The sequence below is a fragment of the Ranitomeya variabilis genome, chromosome 1 (assembly GCF_051348905.1).
Source record: "Ranitomeya variabilis isolate aRanVar5 chromosome 1, aRanVar5.hap1, whole genome shotgun sequence".
In the NCBI taxonomy this organism is placed as follows: domain Eukaryota; kingdom Metazoa; phylum Chordata; class Amphibia; order Anura; family Dendrobatidae; genus Ranitomeya; species Ranitomeya variabilis.
Genome location: NC_135232.1, coordinates 108727547 through 108747294, shown reverse-complemented (window position 1 = coordinate 108747294; position 19748 = coordinate 108727547). Strand labels below are relative to the sequence as shown.

The window sequence follows — 19748 nt, the reverse complement described above, 5'->3', positions numbered from 1 at the left end:
ACTACGGGGACATGCATATTCTAGAATACCCAATGCCTTAGAATCGGGCCACAATCTAGTTATAATTATAATTAGCCAGGTCATTATGAGTTTGCAGGTACCAAACATGTATAGTTTTTTTTTATTTTAATGATGAAAAAAAAAGTTTGCTAAAAAAAATGGCGTAATTTTCAGAGACCTGTAGCGTCTCCATTTTTGTTGCTGGGAGAGTGGCGCCCTGCAATCATGAGAAGGGCGCCGTTGGGCAGAGTTAGTGATGCACTTCTGGCGCAATCAAGTTAAATGCCACTGGAGGAGATTGACAGTGACATTTCACATGTTAACAGCCAAAACCAGGAGTGGGTGAAAATATAGAATGGTGCACGTGTTTCTATTATACTTTTCCTCTGATTGTTCCGTTCCTGGTTTTGTCTTACAAATACTGATGTAAAATACTGACCAAATACTGAAAGTGTGAACATGGCCCTACTTCTTATTAGTAACAGGAACAGAAGGATTTTTAACTCTATCTGTCTACGTTACCAGCTACATCATCAGTTTTCTGGGAAAGAAGAGAGTGCTTACTGTTTTCTATACAGCTTGCAAGTGCTGGCCAGATCGCTAGATCAGACCAGTCACAGTGCTCCGGTGCTGCAAAGGCAAAGCTGCCTCTACTAGCAGCATGGGAGAGCGCATAGCTCAGACCAGTGTCACGACCATGCTGCTGGTCTACGCTGTCAATCTTCAGGAGTGCACCGCCCTCTGGCAAAGCAGGAAGCAGAAGAGTGTTAAAGGGAAGCTGTCACCTGAATTTGGCGGAACCAGTTTTGGGTCATATGGGCGGGGTTTTCGGGTGTTTGATTCACCCTTTCCTTACCCGCTGGCTGCATGCTGGCCGCAATATTGGATTGAAGTTCATTCTCTGTCCTCCGGAGTACACGCCAGCGCAAGGCAATATTGCCTTGCGCAGGCGTGTACTCCGGAGGACAGAGAATGAACTTCAATCCAATATTGCGTCCAGAATGCAGCCAGCGGGTAAGTTAAGGGTGAATCAAACACCCGAAAACCCCGCCCATATGACCCAAAACTGGTCCCGCCAAATTCAGGTGACAGGTTCCCTTTAAGCTCCTGAAGACAGAAGATGAGCCACACTACTTTAAGCATTATGGAGATAACAGGGCATAGCTGTGAGCGGCTTTATCTTGCATTAAATGAAAGAATCTTTGGAACACGTCAAATTTAGAATTACAAAAAAAACCATTATACTTGCACCTGTAAGGAGAAGAACCCAACTAGACGTGCTTCCTCTGTGACGGGTCGGGAACCGTTTGGGCTATCACCTATGTTGCAGGGGGGAAAGATTAAGGCCCTGGACTGTTCCAAGCAGTTGAGAAAAGGGAGAGTGGCTAAGCTGAGGGAATTGTAGCATGCGAGTAAGGGTGCTTTCACACTAGCGTCGTACGACGCAGGTCGCAATGCGTCGTTTTGGATAAAAAACGCATGCTGCAAAGTTGCCCGCAGGATGCGTTTTTTCTCCATAGGCTTGCATTAGCGACGCATTGCCACACGTCGCATCCGTCGTGCGGTGGATGCGTCGTGTTTTGGCCGACCGTCGGCACAAAAAAAGTTACATGTAACGGTTTTTTGTGCGTCGTGTCCACCATTTCCGACCGCGCATGCGCGGCCGGAACTCCGCCCCCTACTCCCCTGATATTACAATGGGGCAGCGGATGCGTTGTAAAACTGCATCCACTGCCCCCATTGTGTTTTTTTTTCACAGTATGCGTCGGTACGTCGCAATGCGACGTGCGTTGTACGACGCTAGTGTGAAAGTAGCCTAATCTGACAGTTACGGCTGGTACGTGCAGTGCACAAGAGGTCAGTGTAGGTGCTCCTAACGCAGAGTATCGTGAGAGAAGGCCTAATATTTGAAGGCCAGAGGGCGATAAACGGAGACTGTCGTCAGAGCCATGTACCGATATCACTGACACCGTTGACACCGCTGACATTGAGACAAAGGGCTCGTGCATGGGACATAGCCTCGGCCCACACAGACCGTAGAGCCGTACCACCCATTGTGAACTTTATCCTGTTAACCTTGTAAACAGACCCCACATAGGGGAAACCGCCGTGCAGGACAGAGACAATGCCTTGTGTATTCCTTCTCCTTTCGGACCCAAAGCCTGCATCAGGACCACAAGGAAAAATCGCCCACAACAGGACCCAAGACGCCATCCTCTCCAGGACATCGCCGAATTTCCACAGCGCCATTGCCTTGGTGCCACCGTTTTCACCCAGGGAATTCACTGAGGACTGCGTCGGATTGATAAGTCTATTTCCTCTGAACGTATTTTCTCAGTTACTTGTTTTACTACCGTGTTCCAAGTTGCAGCAATTTGTATTCAGACAATTTCCCTCTACTTCTCTCTGCGTGGAGTATCCACTGTAGAATTCAATCTCCTGATAACCCTTGCTCTGACTACGTTCCGTTACTGCATCCTACGTGCCTGCTCTATCCTTACACTCCATACTCCCTTTTAAATCACTCAATGCCCAGCTCCTCTCTCGATGCCCAACTGTTTCTGGTGTATCCCCGTTGCCTGTGCTGGTATGTCAGAAGCAATAATGTTCTGTACTGCCACATGATTGCTGCACCAATTGAGAGCCACGGTAGTGATGCCAGAAGATACAGCCAGATATGAGATCAGCAAGAAACCACAAGTGCTGATTACAGTATTATCACACTGACATCATGGCTCATAGGACCTACAATGCATTTATATTGATCTTTGGTTATGCTATTTTGCGTGAGGACAAAGGATCCGTGCATAAAGCTACTTTATTAGAATTTGTTTGTTTCCTCATTTTAGACAGCTGTATGTACAATTTGTTTCAGTTGACATTGTTACTACAGATGGGTGCTGCCATCCAGCAGCCCTTCCTGGCGGTATCACATTCAGCTGCCCTGCCTGGCGGTATCACATCCAGCAGCCCTGCCCAGCGGTATCACATCCAGCAGCCCTGCCTGACGGTATCACATCCAGCAGCCCTGCCTGGCGGTATCACATCCAGCGACCCTGCCTGGCAGTATCACATCCAGCAGCTGGGCCTGGCGGTATCACATCCAGCAGCCCTGCCTGGCGGTATCACATCCAGCAGCCCTGCCTGGCGGTATCACATTCAGCAGCCCTGTCTGGCAGTATCACATCCAGCAGCCCTGCCTGGCGGTATCACATCCAGCAGCCCTGCTGGCGGTATCACATCCAGCAGCCCTGTTGTGAATTCTGCTCTTGGGCTCCCTCCGGTGGTTATAAGTGGTAGCGCTGCTGTCTTTGGATCACAGCATTCATCAGGTGTGTCCACTTATTGCAATTCTGACTGGGCTATTTAGTCTTGCTTGACCCTTTAGTCAGTGCCAGTTGTCCATTGTTCCTGGAGGATTCACATCCCAGCTTGGTCTCTCCTGCTTTGCTGTTCATTTCAACAAAGATAAGTTCTGGCTTGTTTTTTGCAGTCCACATGCTGTGGGCTTTATAGTTCAGTTCATTTCCATGTTTTGTCTTGTCCAGCTTGGTCTGTTAAAGGATTTGTTCAGCCAAGCTGGTATCTCTGGAGATGCAGATATACCCTCCATATCTTTAGTTAGATGTGGAGATTTTGTATTTTCTGTGGTGGATATTTTCTAGTGTTTTAATACTGACCGCATAGTACTCTGTCCTACCCTTTCTATTTAGCTAGAGCGGCCTCCTTTGCTAAATCCTGATTTCAGTCTGCGTATGTTATTTCCCTCTCCTCTCACAGTCAATATTTATGGGGGGCTGTCTATCCTTTGGGGATTTTCTCTGAGGCAAGATAGTTTTCCCTTTTCTATCTCTAGGGGTATTTAGTCCTCCGGCTGTGTCGAGGTGTCTAGGGAGTGTTAGGTACATCCCACGGCTACTTCTAGTTGCGGTGTTAAGTTCAGGGTCTGCGGTCAGTACAGGTACCACCTTCTCCAGACTACGTCTCATGCTGCTCCTAGGCCACCAGATCATAACACAGCCCTGCCTGGCAGTATCACATCCAGCCGCCCTGCCTGGCCATATCACATCCAGAAGCCCTGCCTGGCAGTATCACATCCAGCCGCCCTGCCTGGCGGTATCACATCCAGCAGCCCTGCCTGGCCATATCACATCCAGCAGCCATGCCTGGCGGTATCACATTCAGCAGCCCTGCCTGGAGGTATCACATCCAGCAGGAATACAAAAGTAGGCATTACAGCTCCTTAAAATAAATTATTTATTCTTCAGAGATTAAAAAATAGTGATAGGCAGAATCCCCAATGGATGTGACTGTGCACAACAGACTGTCATGTCAGACGCTGTTCAGACCAGGTCGTCCGACAGACAGCGGTAATTCCGCTTTTGACCACTATTTGCTCATTGGCGTCTGCTAGATTTTATCTAGCTGTTCTGGGGTTAATTTACCTAATCCTCGGATTGGAAGCTGGGCCATTCCCATGGCCTTTAAATAGTTCTCCTGTTCATTGGGCGTCGCCGATTATAGCTTCTGTCTTGTGCGTTATCTCGGTCTGGAGAGGAGAGCTGGTTGTAGGAGATTCGTTGCTGGTGGTGTATTTTCCTCTGTCTTATTTACTCCTTCCTATATTTGTATTTATTTTGCCCTGCACATTTATAATGTGTTCCTGAGTGACTGCGGCGTGGTGTATATTTTCCTTTATCCTTGTCTGTGCTAACTGTGGGTATTGGAATATTACCTCTTCACTGGGTGGAGGCCGGAGGTATCAGCCTACGGTTAAAACAGGAGTGAGGGAGAGGTTCGAGCCCTGGACATGCACACCATCAGTGTAAACTCCAGGTAGAGGGTCAGTCAGGATTTCAGGATTTTTTTAGCTCTCGCTCACGTAGTCCCCCGTGACATTATAATCGGCCCAACAACAAAAAAAAAAGGGGGTTTCTTTTTTTTTTTTGTTTTGTCATGGATCCCATGACTTCCATAACCTGCCAGTCGGAGGCGCTGTCCCTACAGGTCACTGAGTTGAGGGGGGCAGTGCAGCAACAGGGACTAGCAATATCTAATGTGCAGGCTGGAGCGACAGGAAGAGTTGCTGAGCCTAAATTTCCTTTGCCTGAAAGATTTACTGGGGAACACAGTAAATTTGTTTCTTTTCGTGAAGCTTGCAAACTATATTTCCGCATGCGCCTGATCTCCTCGGGTAATGAGGCTCAGCGTGTGGGCCTGGTGTATTCATTGTTAAGCGGGGATCCCCAAGCATGGGCATTTTCTTTGCCATCTGATTCTGTTGCATTTGTCTCTGTGGAGAGTTTTTTTTCTTCTTTTCGGAAAATCTACGATGAACCTGACAGAATGGCTCTAGCAGAAACTAAGATATGCACTATTCGCCAGGGGGAGCGAGTTGCAGAGGATTACTGTTCTGAATTTCGTCGCTGGGCGATCAATACACAATGGAATGATCCAGCATTGCGGAGTCAGTTTATACATGGGATTTCTGGAAGGGTTAAAAAAGCCCTTCTGATGTACGAGACTCCTGCTTCTCTAGATTCCGCCATGAGTCTGGTTGTCCGCATTGATCGTCGTTTGCATCAGGGGCAGCATGAGACGCCGCCTGTGGGAGAAGGTTTAGGTTCACGTGAGGTTGCTGCAGGTGAGCCCACGGAACCTATGCAAATCGCAGGGGTGTCACATGTCAAGCGTCAAGCCCCTGAGCTCAGGAAGCAGGGAGCCTGTTTTTACTGTGGTAAAACTGGTCATTTTATTAACATCTGTCCTATGCTGTCTAAGAAAAACGCAACGGCAGAAAACTTCTAAGCTCAGAGGGTGTGGAGGAGACCAATCTGAGCTTATGTATAACCTCCATGGTGGTTTCTCAATACATGCTCCCTGCTAAGGTTTTTATTGCTGGCAGTGAGCTGCCAATTACTGTTTTTGTGGATAGTGGTTCAGCCACAAGTCTAATTGATGAGGAGTTTGCGCGCACAGCAGGTTTTAGGATTGAAAAACTGTCTCATCCTATCCGCGTGGTCAGGGCCGGCGTCAGCACCCGGCGCACCCGGGCAAGTGCCGGGGCCCTGGCGAGACTGGGGGGCCCATAACGGTAAGACACAGTAGACACTTATTATGCTGACACTGATGCACAGTGCATCATGCGCTCCTGGGGGCCCCCCGAAGCCTGACTACATCATCATTCCTGAGTCTCCGACTCTCCCTCCCTCCCTGTGCTAGTGTGCTGTGTGCTGCACTGTCTGTGTGACTCGGACTCCAGTCAGGACTCGGAGTCGGAGGCGGAGCTGGAGCAGTGGAGTCGGAATGCGGATATATGATTTCTCAGCAGCAGGAGGCGGGACTCCCTGACTGGGACAGGAATACTCACCAATCACCTCCATGGGGATAGGAGAGTCACTTCCGGGCCGGCGGTCGTCACTTCCGGGTGAGAGTGAGGAGCGCATCATCCTAAGAAGAGCAGCGCAGCGCTGACACACACAGCAGATCGTCCGGGTCCGGGACCTGCGTCCACCGTCCAGTAGTTCCAGCACAGCGAGGAGCAGAAAGAGGAGCAGCAGCATTCGTCAGTGCATGCATGTGCAGATCCTGTGTCCACAACGGTCGGGGGCGACGGCGATGGCGTGGTGGTGGGTGAGTGAGAGTCGACTCGTGACTGACTGGTGACTGAGTGACATCACGTGACGTTAAAGTGAAGCAGTGTGACTGACTGTCTTCCTTTCAAGTTCCTGGTCCCAAGCATTGCGGGGGGAATGGATGCAGCCTGCCTGGGACTTGTAGTCAGAGTCCTACACTACACAGACAGACCTCTACAGTATGGCATCTGATGATGCTGGGACAGGACTTGTTGACTATATACTACATGGCTGGCTGTGCTATATTATATACTACGTAGGCTGCGTGTGTTATATACTATTCTACGTGCCATGTGGGCTGCCTGTGTTATATACTACGTGGTTTGCCTGTGTTATATACTACGTGGGCTGCCTGTGTTATATACTACGTGGGCTGCCTGTGTTATGTACTACGTGGGCTGCCTGTTATATACTACGTGGGCTGCCTGTGCTATATGCTACGTGGGCTGCCTGTGCTATATGCTACGTGGGCTGCCTGTGCTATATGCTACGTGGGCTGCCTGTGCTATATGCTACGTGGGCTGCCTGTGCTATATGCTACGTGGGCTGTGGTATATGCTACGTGGGCTGTGGTATATGCTACGTGGGCTGTGGTATATGCTACGTGGGCTGCCTGTGCTATATGCTACGTGGGCTGCCTGTGCTATATGCTACGTGGGCTGTGGTATATGCTACGTGGGCTGTGGTATATGCTACGTGGGCTGTGGTATATGCTACGTGGCCTGGGCTATATGCTACGTGGCCTGGGCTATATGCTACGTGGCTGTGGTATATTTCTCTGCTGTATCTGTGCATCATGAATCGTGGTATGTGTTAAAGAGGGGGCCCACTGAGACTCTTTCGCCCGGGGCCCTCAAAAACCTGGAGCCGGCCCTGACTGAATTTGTGGCTGAGGTGAAACTCCACATAGTAGTTCTACATTCCGAGCGGGTTACATGTAAGGTGCTCAGGAATCTTCCTGCTCAGGTGGTTTTGGGTTTTCCTTGGTTGTCTATGCACAACCCGGTTATTGACTGGAAAACTCAGGACATAATTCGGTGGAGCGAGTTCTGCCAGGAGAATTGCCTGGCCACATGTGTGGCTGCGGTGACTTCAAGCGTTCCGGAGTCACTTCTGGATTTTGTGGATGTGTTCTCTGAGAAGGGTTGTTCAGAGTTGCCGCCACATCGTCATCATTGTTCTATCAGGTTTAAACCAGGGGCCAAATTGCCTAAAGCTAGGATGTTTAACATCTCCGGTCCGGAGAGACAAGCGTTAAAAGATTACATTGCTGAAAGCTTGAGCAAAGGGCACATCAGGCCTTCATCCACGCCGGTGGCAGCAGGGTTCTTCTTCGTGAAGAAGAAAGATGGCGGATTACGCCCGTGTTTGGATTTCAGGGAGTTGAACCAGATTAAGGTTCGTGATCCATACCCTATGCCTCTGATACCAGATTTGTTCAACCAGGTGGCAGGTGCTAAGTGGTTTACCAAGCTTGACCTCAGGGGGGCGTACAACCTCATAAGAGTCCGTCAAGGTGATGAGTGGAAGACGGCTTTTAATACCCCTGAGGGTCATTTTGAAAATTTGGTGATGCCATTTGGGTTGACTAACGCACCTGCAGTGTTCCAACATTTCATCAATGATGTGTTCTCGCATGTTTTGGGGAAATTCGTTATCGTGTATCTAGATGACATTCTCATATATTCTTGCGACCGTGATGCTCATTTAGATCATGTCAGGCAGGTGTTACAGCTTCTCAGAGAGAATAAGCTGTATGCTAAACTTGAGAAATGTGTATTTTCTGTTCAAGAGTTGCCTTTCTTGGGTTATATTGTGTCTGCTTCTGGGTTTAAAATGTTCGCCGCTAAGGTGCAGGCTGTGCTGCATTGGGAATGTCCTGATAACCTGAAAGCACTTCAGCGGTTCCTTGGGTTTTCTAACTACTATAGGAAATTTATCAAGGATTTTTCCATCATTGCTAAACCGCTAACTGACATGACTAAAAAGGGTACCAATTTCTCTGTTTGGCCTGAGGCTGCTGTGCACGCATTTGAATTTCTTAAGAACAGTTTTGTTTCAGCCCCCATTCTTGTGCAGCCAGACGTATCTAAACCCTTTGTTGTGGAAGTCGATGCGTCTGAGGTTGGTGTGGGGGCGGTACTATCTCAAGGCTCATCTTTCAGTGGATTACGTCCGTGCGCCTATTTCTCCAAGAAACTGTCGTCCGCCGAACGTAATTACGATATCGGCAACAGGGAGTTGTTGGCAATTAAGTTGGCCTTTGAGGAATGGCGACACTTCTTGGAGGGGTCGGTACATCAGGTTACTGTTATTACCGATCATAAGAATCTGCTGTATTTGGAGTCAGCCAAGCGTCTGTCCCCCAGGCAGGCTCGCTGGGCATTGTTTTTCACGCGGTTCAATTTTGTGGTCACTTACAGACCGGGGTCTAAAAACACTAAGGCGGATGCTCAGTCCAGGTGTTTTCCGGGGGGAGAACCTCGGGAGGATCCAGTACCCATCCTCCAAAAGGGTGTTGTGGTTTCGGCTCTCACTACCGAGGTTGAGGCTGAGATTGCCGAGGCTCAGGAGGAGGTACCATCTGAGCTTCCCATCAACAAATCTTTTGTACCGCTTCATCTCCGCCTAAAGATTTTGGCGGAGCATCATGATGCTGTCCTGGCTGGCCACCCAGGGGTTAGAGGTACCTTGGAGTTGGTGTCACGTCGGTTTTGGTGGCCCAAGATCCGACAGGACGTGGTCTCATACGTGTCAGCTAAGACTCTGGCTCAGGTATTTGTGCAGGAGGTGGTCAGACTTCATGGGGTTCCGTCTGACATCGTGTCTGATAGGGGGTCTCAGTTTGTGGCAACATTTTGGAGAGCATTTTGCTCACGGCTGGGGATCAAGTTATCTCATTCTTCGGCATTTCATCCTCAGTCAAATGGTCAGACTGAGCGTATGAACCAAAATTTGGAACAGTATTTACGCTGCTTTGTCTCTGATAACCAGCAGGAGTGGTCTACCTTTCTTCCTTTGGCTGAGTTTGCCATCAATAATCACAGCCAGGAGTCGTCTGGGGAGTCTCCGTTTTTTTGTGTTTACGGGCTACATCCTCAATTTTGTACCTTGAGTCAGAGGGGCTCTTCCGGCGTTCTGGAGTAGGACCAGTTGGGGACACAATTATCATCAGTCGGGAGGAGAGTTAAACAGCGACTGTTGAGTGTGGGTGCTAGGTACAAGCGTGTGGCTGACAGTAGGCGTGTGCCAGGTCCGGACCTGAGTGTGGATGACTGGGTGTGGTTATCCACAAAAAACATAAGACTCAAAATACCGTCCCTTAAATTGGGTCCACGGTTTATTGGTCCATTTAGGGTCACCGCCGTCATTAACCCAGTAGCGTACCGATTGGAGCTCCCTACGGTGTATAAGATACACAACGTGTTCCACAGGTCTCTTCTAAAGAAGGTGGTGGGTTCTGTGGACGCAGCGCCTATGCCACCTCGTCTTGGTGGATGGTAATTTGGAGTTTGAAGTCTCCAAGGTGGTTGACTCTCATGTAGTGCGTCGCACTTTACAGTACTTGGTACACTGGCGTGGTTATGGGCCTGAGAAGAGGTCCTGGGTACCAGCATCGGACATTCATGCGGATCGGCTGGTCAGGTTTTTTCATCGTCGCCATCCAGACAAGCCGGGTCCTATAAGCCGTGAGGGCCCTGGGGTCCCTCGTAGAAGGCGGGGTACTGTCATGTCGGACGCTGTTCAGACCAGGTCATCCGACAGACAGCGGTAATTCCGCTTTTGACCACTATTTGCTCATTGGCGTGTGCTAGATTTTATCTAGCTGTTCCGGGGTTAATTTACCTAATCCTCGGATTGGAAGCTGGGCCATTCCCATGGCCTTTAAATAGTTCTCCTGTTCATTGGGCGTCGCCGATTATAGCTTCTGTCTTGTGCGTTGTTATCTCGGTCTGGAGAGGAGAGCTGGTTGTTGGAGATTCGTTGCTGGTGGTGTATTTTCCTCTGTCTTTTTTACTCCTTCCTATATTTGTATTTATTTTGCCCTGCACATTTATAGTGTGTTCCTGAGTGACTGCGGCGTGGTGTATATTTTCCTTTATCCTTGTCTGTGCTAACTGTGGGTATTGGAATATTACCTCTTCACTGGGTGGAGGGCGGAGGTATCAGCCTAGGGTTAAAACAGGAGTGAGGGTGAGGTTCGAGGCCTGGACATGCACACCATCAGTGTAAACTCCAGGTAGAAGGTCAGTCAGGATTTCCCTAGTCTGAGGGAAACTGCAGGGGCCCAGGTTTTTAGCTCTCGCTCACCTAGTCCCCCCGTGACACAGGCACCGACAGTCCAGTGAAGTGTTTAGATCCTACAATGGATCTTTGTCACAGCTCAAATTTGACTTTGTATGTTTCACATCCAGCAGCCCTTCCTGGCAGTATCGCATCCAGCGGTCCTGCCTGGCAGTATCACATCCAGAAGTCCTGCCTGGTGCTATCACTTCCAGCAGCCCTGCCTGGCGGTATCACATCCAGCAGCCCTGCCTGGCGGTATCACATCCAGCAGCCCTGCCTGGCAGTATCACATCCAGTAGCCCTGCCTGGCGGTATCACATCCAGTAGCCCTGCCTGGCGGCATCACATCCAGCAGCCCTGCCTGGCAGTATCACATCCAGCAGCCCTGCCTGGCGGTATCACATCCAGTGGCCCTGCCTGGCGGTATCACATCCAGCAGCCCTGCATGGCGGTATCACATCCAGTAGCCCTGCCTGGCAGTATCACATCCAGCAGCCCTGCCTGGCAGTGTCACATCCAGCAGGAATACAAAAGTAGGCGTTACAGCTCCTTAAAACAAATTCTTTATTCTTCAGAGATTAAAACATAGTGATAGGCAGAATCCGCAATGGATGTGGATGTGCACAACAGGCACTGACAGTCCAGCGACGCGTTTCAATGAGTGAAAAATACTAAAACTCTGCACACAAAATTGCAGAGAACATGCTGCAGAAAAAAACACACTACAAATACTCAAAGGAAAATTACTGATCATGTGCACAGCACTTCAGGATCCTCATAGAATTAGCTGGCATAAAGATTCCCAAGCCTTTTTGGCCCATTTCCTTATGGAAATCCGCAGCGAAAACGCACCAAAAACACACCATGTGCACACAGCATTAAACCAAGTTCAAATGTTCAGCATTTGGTCAGTTTTTTACCTCAGTATTTGTAAGCTAAAACCAGGAGTAGTTGAAAAATGCAGAAGTGCGATGTGTTAATTTAAGGTACTAGCAGGAACAGCATTACAGAATGCTGTAGATAAGCCCCTGATGCTGGTGGGCTTAGCTCATCTTCGATTTTGGGGGTGACAGGTTCCCTTTAAGTTATTGCTTAATGAGTGCAGAAATTTTCTGCACAATCAAAAACTCACCAAAAGCTCATCTCGTTGTACCCATTAAATAACTGTTAGCCGAATTTTAGCAGGAAGAATATCTTTTACGATTTCCCCATACACATGAGCGCTGGCTTGGCTAAGTGATAATGTGTTTGCCATGGAGATGGAGGAGTACGGTGCAGACATCTCTGGCTGCATCTTATTTACCTGAAAATAAAAAGTTTGGCAGCTGAAACTCCAACGACTTTTCTTCCCTGACTGTTGGTGGAGAGTCAGGAGGAGAGAATAGGGAGGAGCGAATATGCTTGGTTATACTCAGATATCACTCAAGTAGCTGGGTGCTCGGTACTCGACGAGCATTAACTGGTCCTTGGATTTGAAGCTCAAATCACTGACCCGCATCTTTGGAGCCTATAACACAGACAGAAAGCATGCGGGGGTCGCCTACCAGTCACTGTAATTCCATAGCATCTTGATAGTGGCATTACTGTGATTGGCTGGTCACGTTACCTCATCAGAGGTTATAAAAGGTCACTACACTTGGCTCACCGATGCCATTGTAAAGCTCAGGGACAGTTCTGATTGTAAGGAGAAAGCAGTTATCCAGGCCTGTGAGCACAGTTTAACTAATCAGAGTCTTGTAGTGGTTATACAGGTGCTGATGCTGAACCATCATACTAACAGTCTTTCTAAAGGCTTCTAAAAAATAAGTTACTGGTTGTTCACCCTGCTAGACCCAAGTTACAAGGAGAACCTTGCATCTCTCCTTCCTGAGGCAGCGAGGTCTTCTAAAATGATATGTTGAAGAATTTCCCATCAGACAATGCTAGTGGCAGGGGGCAAGGAAACTGCCCAACCAAGGACGAGAGGCGAGAAACACACCAGGTACAGCAGAGGCAGGGGTACACTGTCAAAGGTCAATTTCATGACATCCTATCCTCCCAGCATCGATGTCCTAATAACCGGGTATTTTTGACAAGGAGGGAAACGTTTTTAAAGATGGTCAAGCAATAAATGGCTGACAAAAACAGCGTACTGTCCAAATTCCTCCACTACCTTCAACTATTGGGTCTCAAAGTTGAACACCAGGCATGAGCGGTCCCTCTATACTTTGGAGATGCTGTGCTGCCCTGCCGCTAGCATCTTGTCTAAGTGGGTTTTTAGTGCCGCAATGGGGGTCATAATAGGCAGGCGCTAAACCTGTCAGCATTTTACAAATTTAACAAAGCCTGGATTAGCCACGACTTTTCCACATCACCAAATGACAGCAGCACATAAAGTGTTTTTAATATTTGAATGAGACCCGCTAATTGTTGCTTTCAGGGGTCTACAGATGACCCTACTTATAATTTTTTCCTGATTTTGCACTGTGCGGAAAGCCTTTATGAGTGCTGAAGTGCCACAACTACACTTTAATTTTTTTATGAGGCACTCCACTTGGTGCCTTGAAGGCTGTATGGATGACTTTTTAGGAGTGCAGGAGTACCACAACTTCACTTTGTTCACAATATTTGAATGAGGTACTACAGTTGGTGCCTTAAAGGGTGTATGGATGAACCTGCTTCTAATTTTTGGCAGCCTTTGCACTTAGTACATAGTTTTTATGAGTCTAGGAATACCACTACATGACTATTTGAAGCTAATGTGTATGGGGCTCTCCTTTACAGGTCCTTCTCAAAAAATTAGCATATAGTGTTAAATTTCATTATTTACCATAATGTAATGATTACAATTAAACTTTCATATATTATAGATTCATTATCCACCAACTGAAATTTGTCAGGTCTTTTATTGTTTTAATACTGATGATTTTGGCATACAACTCCTGATAACCCAAAAAACCTGTCTCAATAAATTAGCATATTTCACCCGTCCAATCAAATAAAAGTGTTTTTTAATAACAAACAAAAAAACTATCAAATAATAATGTTCAGTTATGCACTCAATACTTGGTCGGGAATCCTTTGGCAGAAATGACTGCTTCAATGCGGCGTGGCATGGAGGCAATCAGCCTGTGACACTGCTGAGATGTTATGGAGGCCCAGGATGCTTCAATAGCGGCCTTAAGCTCATCCAGAGTGTTGGGTCTTGCGTCTTTCAACTTTCTCTTCACAATATCCCACAGATTCTCTATGGGGTTCAGGTCAGGAGAGTTGGCAGGCCAATTGAGCACAGTAATACCATGGTCAGTAAACCATTTACCAGTGGTTTTGGCACTGTGAGCAGGTGCCAGGTCGTGCTGAAAAATGAAATCTTCATCTCCATAAAGCATTTCAGCCGATGGAAGCATGAAGTGCTCCAAAATCTCCTGATAGCTAGCTGCATTGACCCTGCCCTTGATGAAACACAGTGGACCAACACCAGCAGCTGACATGGCACCCCACACCATCACTGACTGTGGGTACTTGACACTGGACTTCAGGCATTTTGGCATTTCCTTCTCCCCAGTCTTCCTCCAGACTCTGGCACCTTGATTTCCGAATGACATGCAAAATTTGCTTTCATCAGAAAAAAGTACTTGGGACCACTTAGCAACAGTCCAGTGCTGCTTCTCTGTAGCCCAGGTCAGGCGCTTCTGCCGCTGTTTATGGTTCAAAAGTGGCTTTACCTGGGGAATGCGGCACCTGTAGCCCATTTCCTGCACACGCCTGTGCACGGTGGCTCTGGATGTTTCCACACCAGACTCAGTCCACTGCTTCCTCAGGTTCCCCAAGGTCTGGAATCGGTCCTTCTCCACAATCTTCCTCAGGGTCCGGTCACCTCTTCTCGTTGTACAGCGTTTTCTGCCACATTGTTTCCTTCCAACAGACTTACCATTGAGGTGCCTTGATACAGCACTCTGGGAACAGCCTATTTGTTGAGAAATTTCTTTCTGGGTCTTACCCTCTTGCTTGAGGGTGTCAATGATGGCCTTCTTGACATCTGTCAGGTCGCTAGTCTTACCCATGATGGGGGTTTTGAGTAATGAACCAGGCAGGGAGTTTTTAAAAGCCTCAGGTATCTTTTGCATGTGTTTAGAGTTAATTAGTTGATTCAGAAGATTAGGGTAATAGGTCGTTTAGAGAACCTTTTCTTGATATGCTAATTTATTGAGACAGGTTTTTTGGGTTATCAGGAGTTGTATGCCAATATCATCAGTATTAAAACAATAAAAGACCTGACAAATTTCAGTTGGTGGATAATGAATCTATAATATATGAAAGTTTAATTGTAATCATTACATTATGGTAAATAATGAAATTTAACACTATATGCTAATTTTTTGAGAAGGACCTGTATATCTAATACAGGGTGTATCTGAGTCCCTCTTCCATCAAATTTTTGGTAGTTCTTGCTTCCTTTGTACATGACACTGAAATGTCCAATTTTTTAATAAAGATTTCAATTTTGGTTTATTTAAATTATTAGTTTTTTATATCCTTTTTAAATTTTGCGTTATATACAAGTCATTATACCAGAAAGAATGTTTCTTAATATTTTTATTCCTGTAAAATGCAATTTATTGCCAATTTTGAATGTTTTATTGTAAGTCCTTAAAGTGAAGTAAAAGTGTGACACCATTGTTCTCAGCTGAGATCTGGGAGTCAGAGATACTTCCAGGAGTCTTCCCCATGCTGTTCTTTTATTCAGCACTTTTTCCATCCATTTCAACATTTTCACTGCCCTCCAGACCTCTTTGAAGGGTCTGCCAGAAAAATGCTCTGGATTTCCCATTGACTCCCATTATACAAGTTACTCGAAATGAGCATCCGAGCATTTTAATGCTCGCTGAACCCAAGAAAAGAAGTAAAAAGTAAACATACTTGGTAGCGTTGCATACATTAAACTCTAAAACTCTGATCTATTAAAATGTGGAACTAATTAACCCAATTGGTAAATGATGTACAGTAAATAGAAAAAAATTAAGTACCAGAATTGCAGAGGTTTTTCAGTCACCTCACCTTCCTTAAAAAATTTAATAATGAGAAATAAAAATACAACATGTACACAAAATTGAAATAGTAAAAAAAACCCATCATTTTACAGCGCAAACATTAAGCCCTCATTCAAGAAAAATAAAAATATTACAATGAGGAAATTCTGACACAAAGCAAAACATTTTTCTCCCAATATTCAAAAAATTTTTTTTTTTACTATAACTACATTTTCTTATCACTTAAATAGAGATTAAAATTAAAAAAAGATGCAAGTTTGCTAGCGTTTCATCGGATTGATCTGGCCAATCAAGTTTCCAAGTCATTTTTACTGCACAATGAAAGCTGTAAAAAATAAATAAATAAATAAATAAAAAAATGGCAAAATTGCATTTTTCTTTCACCATTTCATCCTACCTGGATTTTTTTTTTACTTTTTTTTTCAGCACATTGTGTGGCAAAATAAATGGTGGTGTTCAAAACTACAACTCGTCCAGCATAAAAACAAGCCTTCATACCTCTATAAAAATTAAAAGTTCTGGACCTTGTAAGAAGGAGGAGGAAAAAAATGAATGGAAAAAAAATATCTGGTCCTTAACGGGTAATATTAATATAAATTGTATTTGATTGGTCACATCATATTTTAGAAATATTAAAAAGCTCCAATAAATAAAGTAAACCGCAGCAATCTGCTTCATCCGAGGTATTTTATTCACCAGACATTCAATGTTTCAACCACAGTAGGTCTTTGACAAGCTGGAGTGATGAGAGTGTCTTTATTTATTGGATCTTAACTAGGTTTCTGGACAGAAATACTTTACTGCTTTGCACCAGTCTTGACGATATGTGACTAGAGAGAGTGCGAGTTCTAGAGAGAGTGCGAGTTCTTTTTCTTAATTTTACAAAGCTGTAATATGTAATAGTACCTTATCAGTCTTTTGTATAGCAAGACCATAATCTTCTCTGTTATGTTTAACACTTTCATCTGTGCCAGGGAGCTGCTGTTTATTGCTGCAGTCACTATTTCCTTGTCTGTCGGGGTGGTCTCCCTCCATGCTGCACCCCTCTCCTGCAGACTGTAAAGACTGTGGATGTTGCATTGAATTAATTTCTGCCAACAACGTACAGTTCAGCTCGTCACTGCCATCTTCAGGCATTTCAAGAAATGACAGGTCGCCTATTAATTCTGTAAAACTGACCATTTCACCTGACATCTTTAGTAGGTCATCGATGTTGATCTCATCAATAAAGATTCTGGACTCTTCACATACAATGTGTGCAACTCCATCTTCACTTGTGTCATTCACATTGTGTTTTTTTTCTGGGATATCTAATGTCTTATCTGAAGATACTAGTTCTTTTTTAGGATGGCAGACGTCCATTTGTATTATGGCAGACTGCAAGCTAGTATCCTGAGATTCATCGACATTATTGTCCTGCATTTAATATAAAATAAAATCTGAAATTATATCAACAAACAAAACGCAAAAAAATTATTAAAAAAAATACTCACAAGCCTGTACAAAAATTTTCAGTAGACACCAATGAGTCAGACCCCATTAACCCTTTACCGCTGAAGTCCGTTTTCACCTTCATGAGTAGGCGTGGAAATAACTCAGTAATGCTTACACATACAGTATCTCATTGTGACAATATTATTTCACGACTAGAGATGAGCAAAACTGAACTGAAAAGTCTGTGTCTAGAGCTAACTGTCGAGAATGGACGGAAGTTTGCTGCAATGTTCAGAGTTCTGGGGGAAGTCAGGAGAGAGAGAATTTTACAGCTCAAAAGTTTGGGCCCCCATTGTTTTCAATGGGGTTCAGGTTCTGGTTCCCGTTCGGGTAAAGTCCTGGTACCCGAAATTCAACAGGTCCACTCATCCGTATTGATGACACATTGGTCTTCAACATCGTAGTAAATTTAGGTCAATATGATTTGCATTTATTTATGACAATATTAAAAATCTCAGAAAATGTAGAAAAATGTGCAAATTTTGAGCTATAAATTTTTATGCCTCTACCCCTTACTGACATATGACAGTTAGATCATAACTTGGCTCCCTGACTTTGACGCGGGATCAGGAACTGAGCCTCCATCTTAGTCGGCAGATGATGGCTGTGATATTCAGCCATCATCTGCTCAAACAGCTGCGTATGGAGTGGTGTTCTACCCGTGGCGGCTAATATGCTAAATGCTGCTGTCAATCAATGACAGCGACATTTAGAATGTGCCTCCTGGGATCACTCATCAGTGCACCCGCCACGCAATCACAGGCTGCTGTAATAGCCAAGGGTCGCTCAAGACCCCCATGCCTATCAAGACCATACTCCTATGAAGGCCAGCCTATGGCTAGAGTTCATAGGAGGCCAAGATTTTTGCAATATACAGCAGGTTTAAGTCTACTAAGAGGACTAACAAAGTAAAAAAATTTTTTATAAAAATTGGAATCACCCTGATTTTCCCCATTAATCAAGAATCTGCAAAAACACTAGTGCATGCCCTCATCATCTCCCACATCGACTAGTGCAATCTCCTGCTCTATGTCCTCCCTTCTAACACTTTTGCATACCTCCAAACTAACCTCAACTCTGCTGCCTGACTAATCCACCTGTCCCCCCGCTATTCCCCAGCCTCTCCCCTCTGTCAATCCCTTCCCTGGCTCCACATTGCCCAGAGACTCCAGTTCAAAACCTTAGCCATTAAATACAAAGCCATCCACCACCTGTCTCCTCTATACATCTGTGACCTCGTCTCCCGGTACTTACCTGCACACAACCTCCGATCCTCACAAGATCTCCTTTTCTACTCCCCTCTTCTCTCCTCTTCCCACAATTGCATAAAAGATTTCTCCCGCACATCATCCCTACTCTGGAACTCTCTACCCCAACATATCAGATTCTCGCCTACCATAGAAACCTTCAAAAGGAACCTGAAGACCCACCTCTTCCGACAAGCCTACAACCTGCAGTAATCCTTATTCCACAATACCGCTGCACGATCTGCTCTCCCCTCACCTTCTGTATCCTTATCCATCCCTTGTAGACTGTGAGCCCTCGAGGGCAGGGTTCTTTATCCTCTTTTACCAGTCGGTGACTTGTCTTTTTAAAGATTATTGTGCTTGTTTTTTATTATGTATACCCTTTTCATATTTAAAGCTGAGTGGAATAAATGGCATTATCATGATAGTTAATAATAATAATTGATTGTACAGGGAAACAGTGTAAGGGCTTAGTCAGATGGCCATAGTACTTGCACTGGGGATCACAATCAATCCTCACACTGGCCGTCGGCACTCCTGACCTGAGCATGACAGCTGCATAGAAATACATGCTGTCATGATCAGGTCAGGAAAGCAGATGGTCAGTCCGAGGAATGTGATGTGATTCTCGCGTGAGTAATACAGCCGTCTGACTGTGCCCTAAAACTGCAACACACAAGGGATGCAGCAGTTTAAAGCCACGGCATGAACGCTGCATGTGAATGCAGCCTTATAGATAAAATGACCAAAACAAATAAAGCACTAAAAGAATTGTGCATTTTGGCTACTGTCTCATTATAAATAATGGCCATGTTACTAACCTCAAGCTCACATGAATCAAATAACTGCTGTGCGTCTTCACATAAACCTGCAGAAACACCAAATCCATCTTTCAGTGAGAAAAATGTGCATGTCAGGCAAAGGATGAGGTCTAAGTGGAGGTATACAGTACATACTTTAACTCACTTAGTGATAGAGCCAATCTTGACATGTAAAATTGTTCCCTTTCTATTACATTTTTGCCTCAGCTGTAGTTTTCCATAAAAAATTAACTG

The 19748-nt window shown here is 45.7% G+C and overlaps 1 protein-coding gene across 1 annotated transcript in view; it reads right to left on the bottom strand.

The window, feature by feature from the left end:
- The window catches only part of ANKRD31 (ankyrin repeat domain 31), a 300863-nt gene that overhangs the window by 191307 nt on the left and 89808 nt on the right, over positions 1-19748 (bottom strand). The window contains exons 7-8 of the mRNA XM_077287427.1: positions 19515-19561; positions 16859-17368 (exon numbers count right to left, since the gene is read on the bottom strand). Of these exons, the coding sequence (XP_077143542.1) occupies positions 16859-17368; positions 19515-19561 (557 nt within the window). The remainder of the gene's footprint in view (positions 1-16858; positions 17369-19514; positions 19562-19748) is intronic.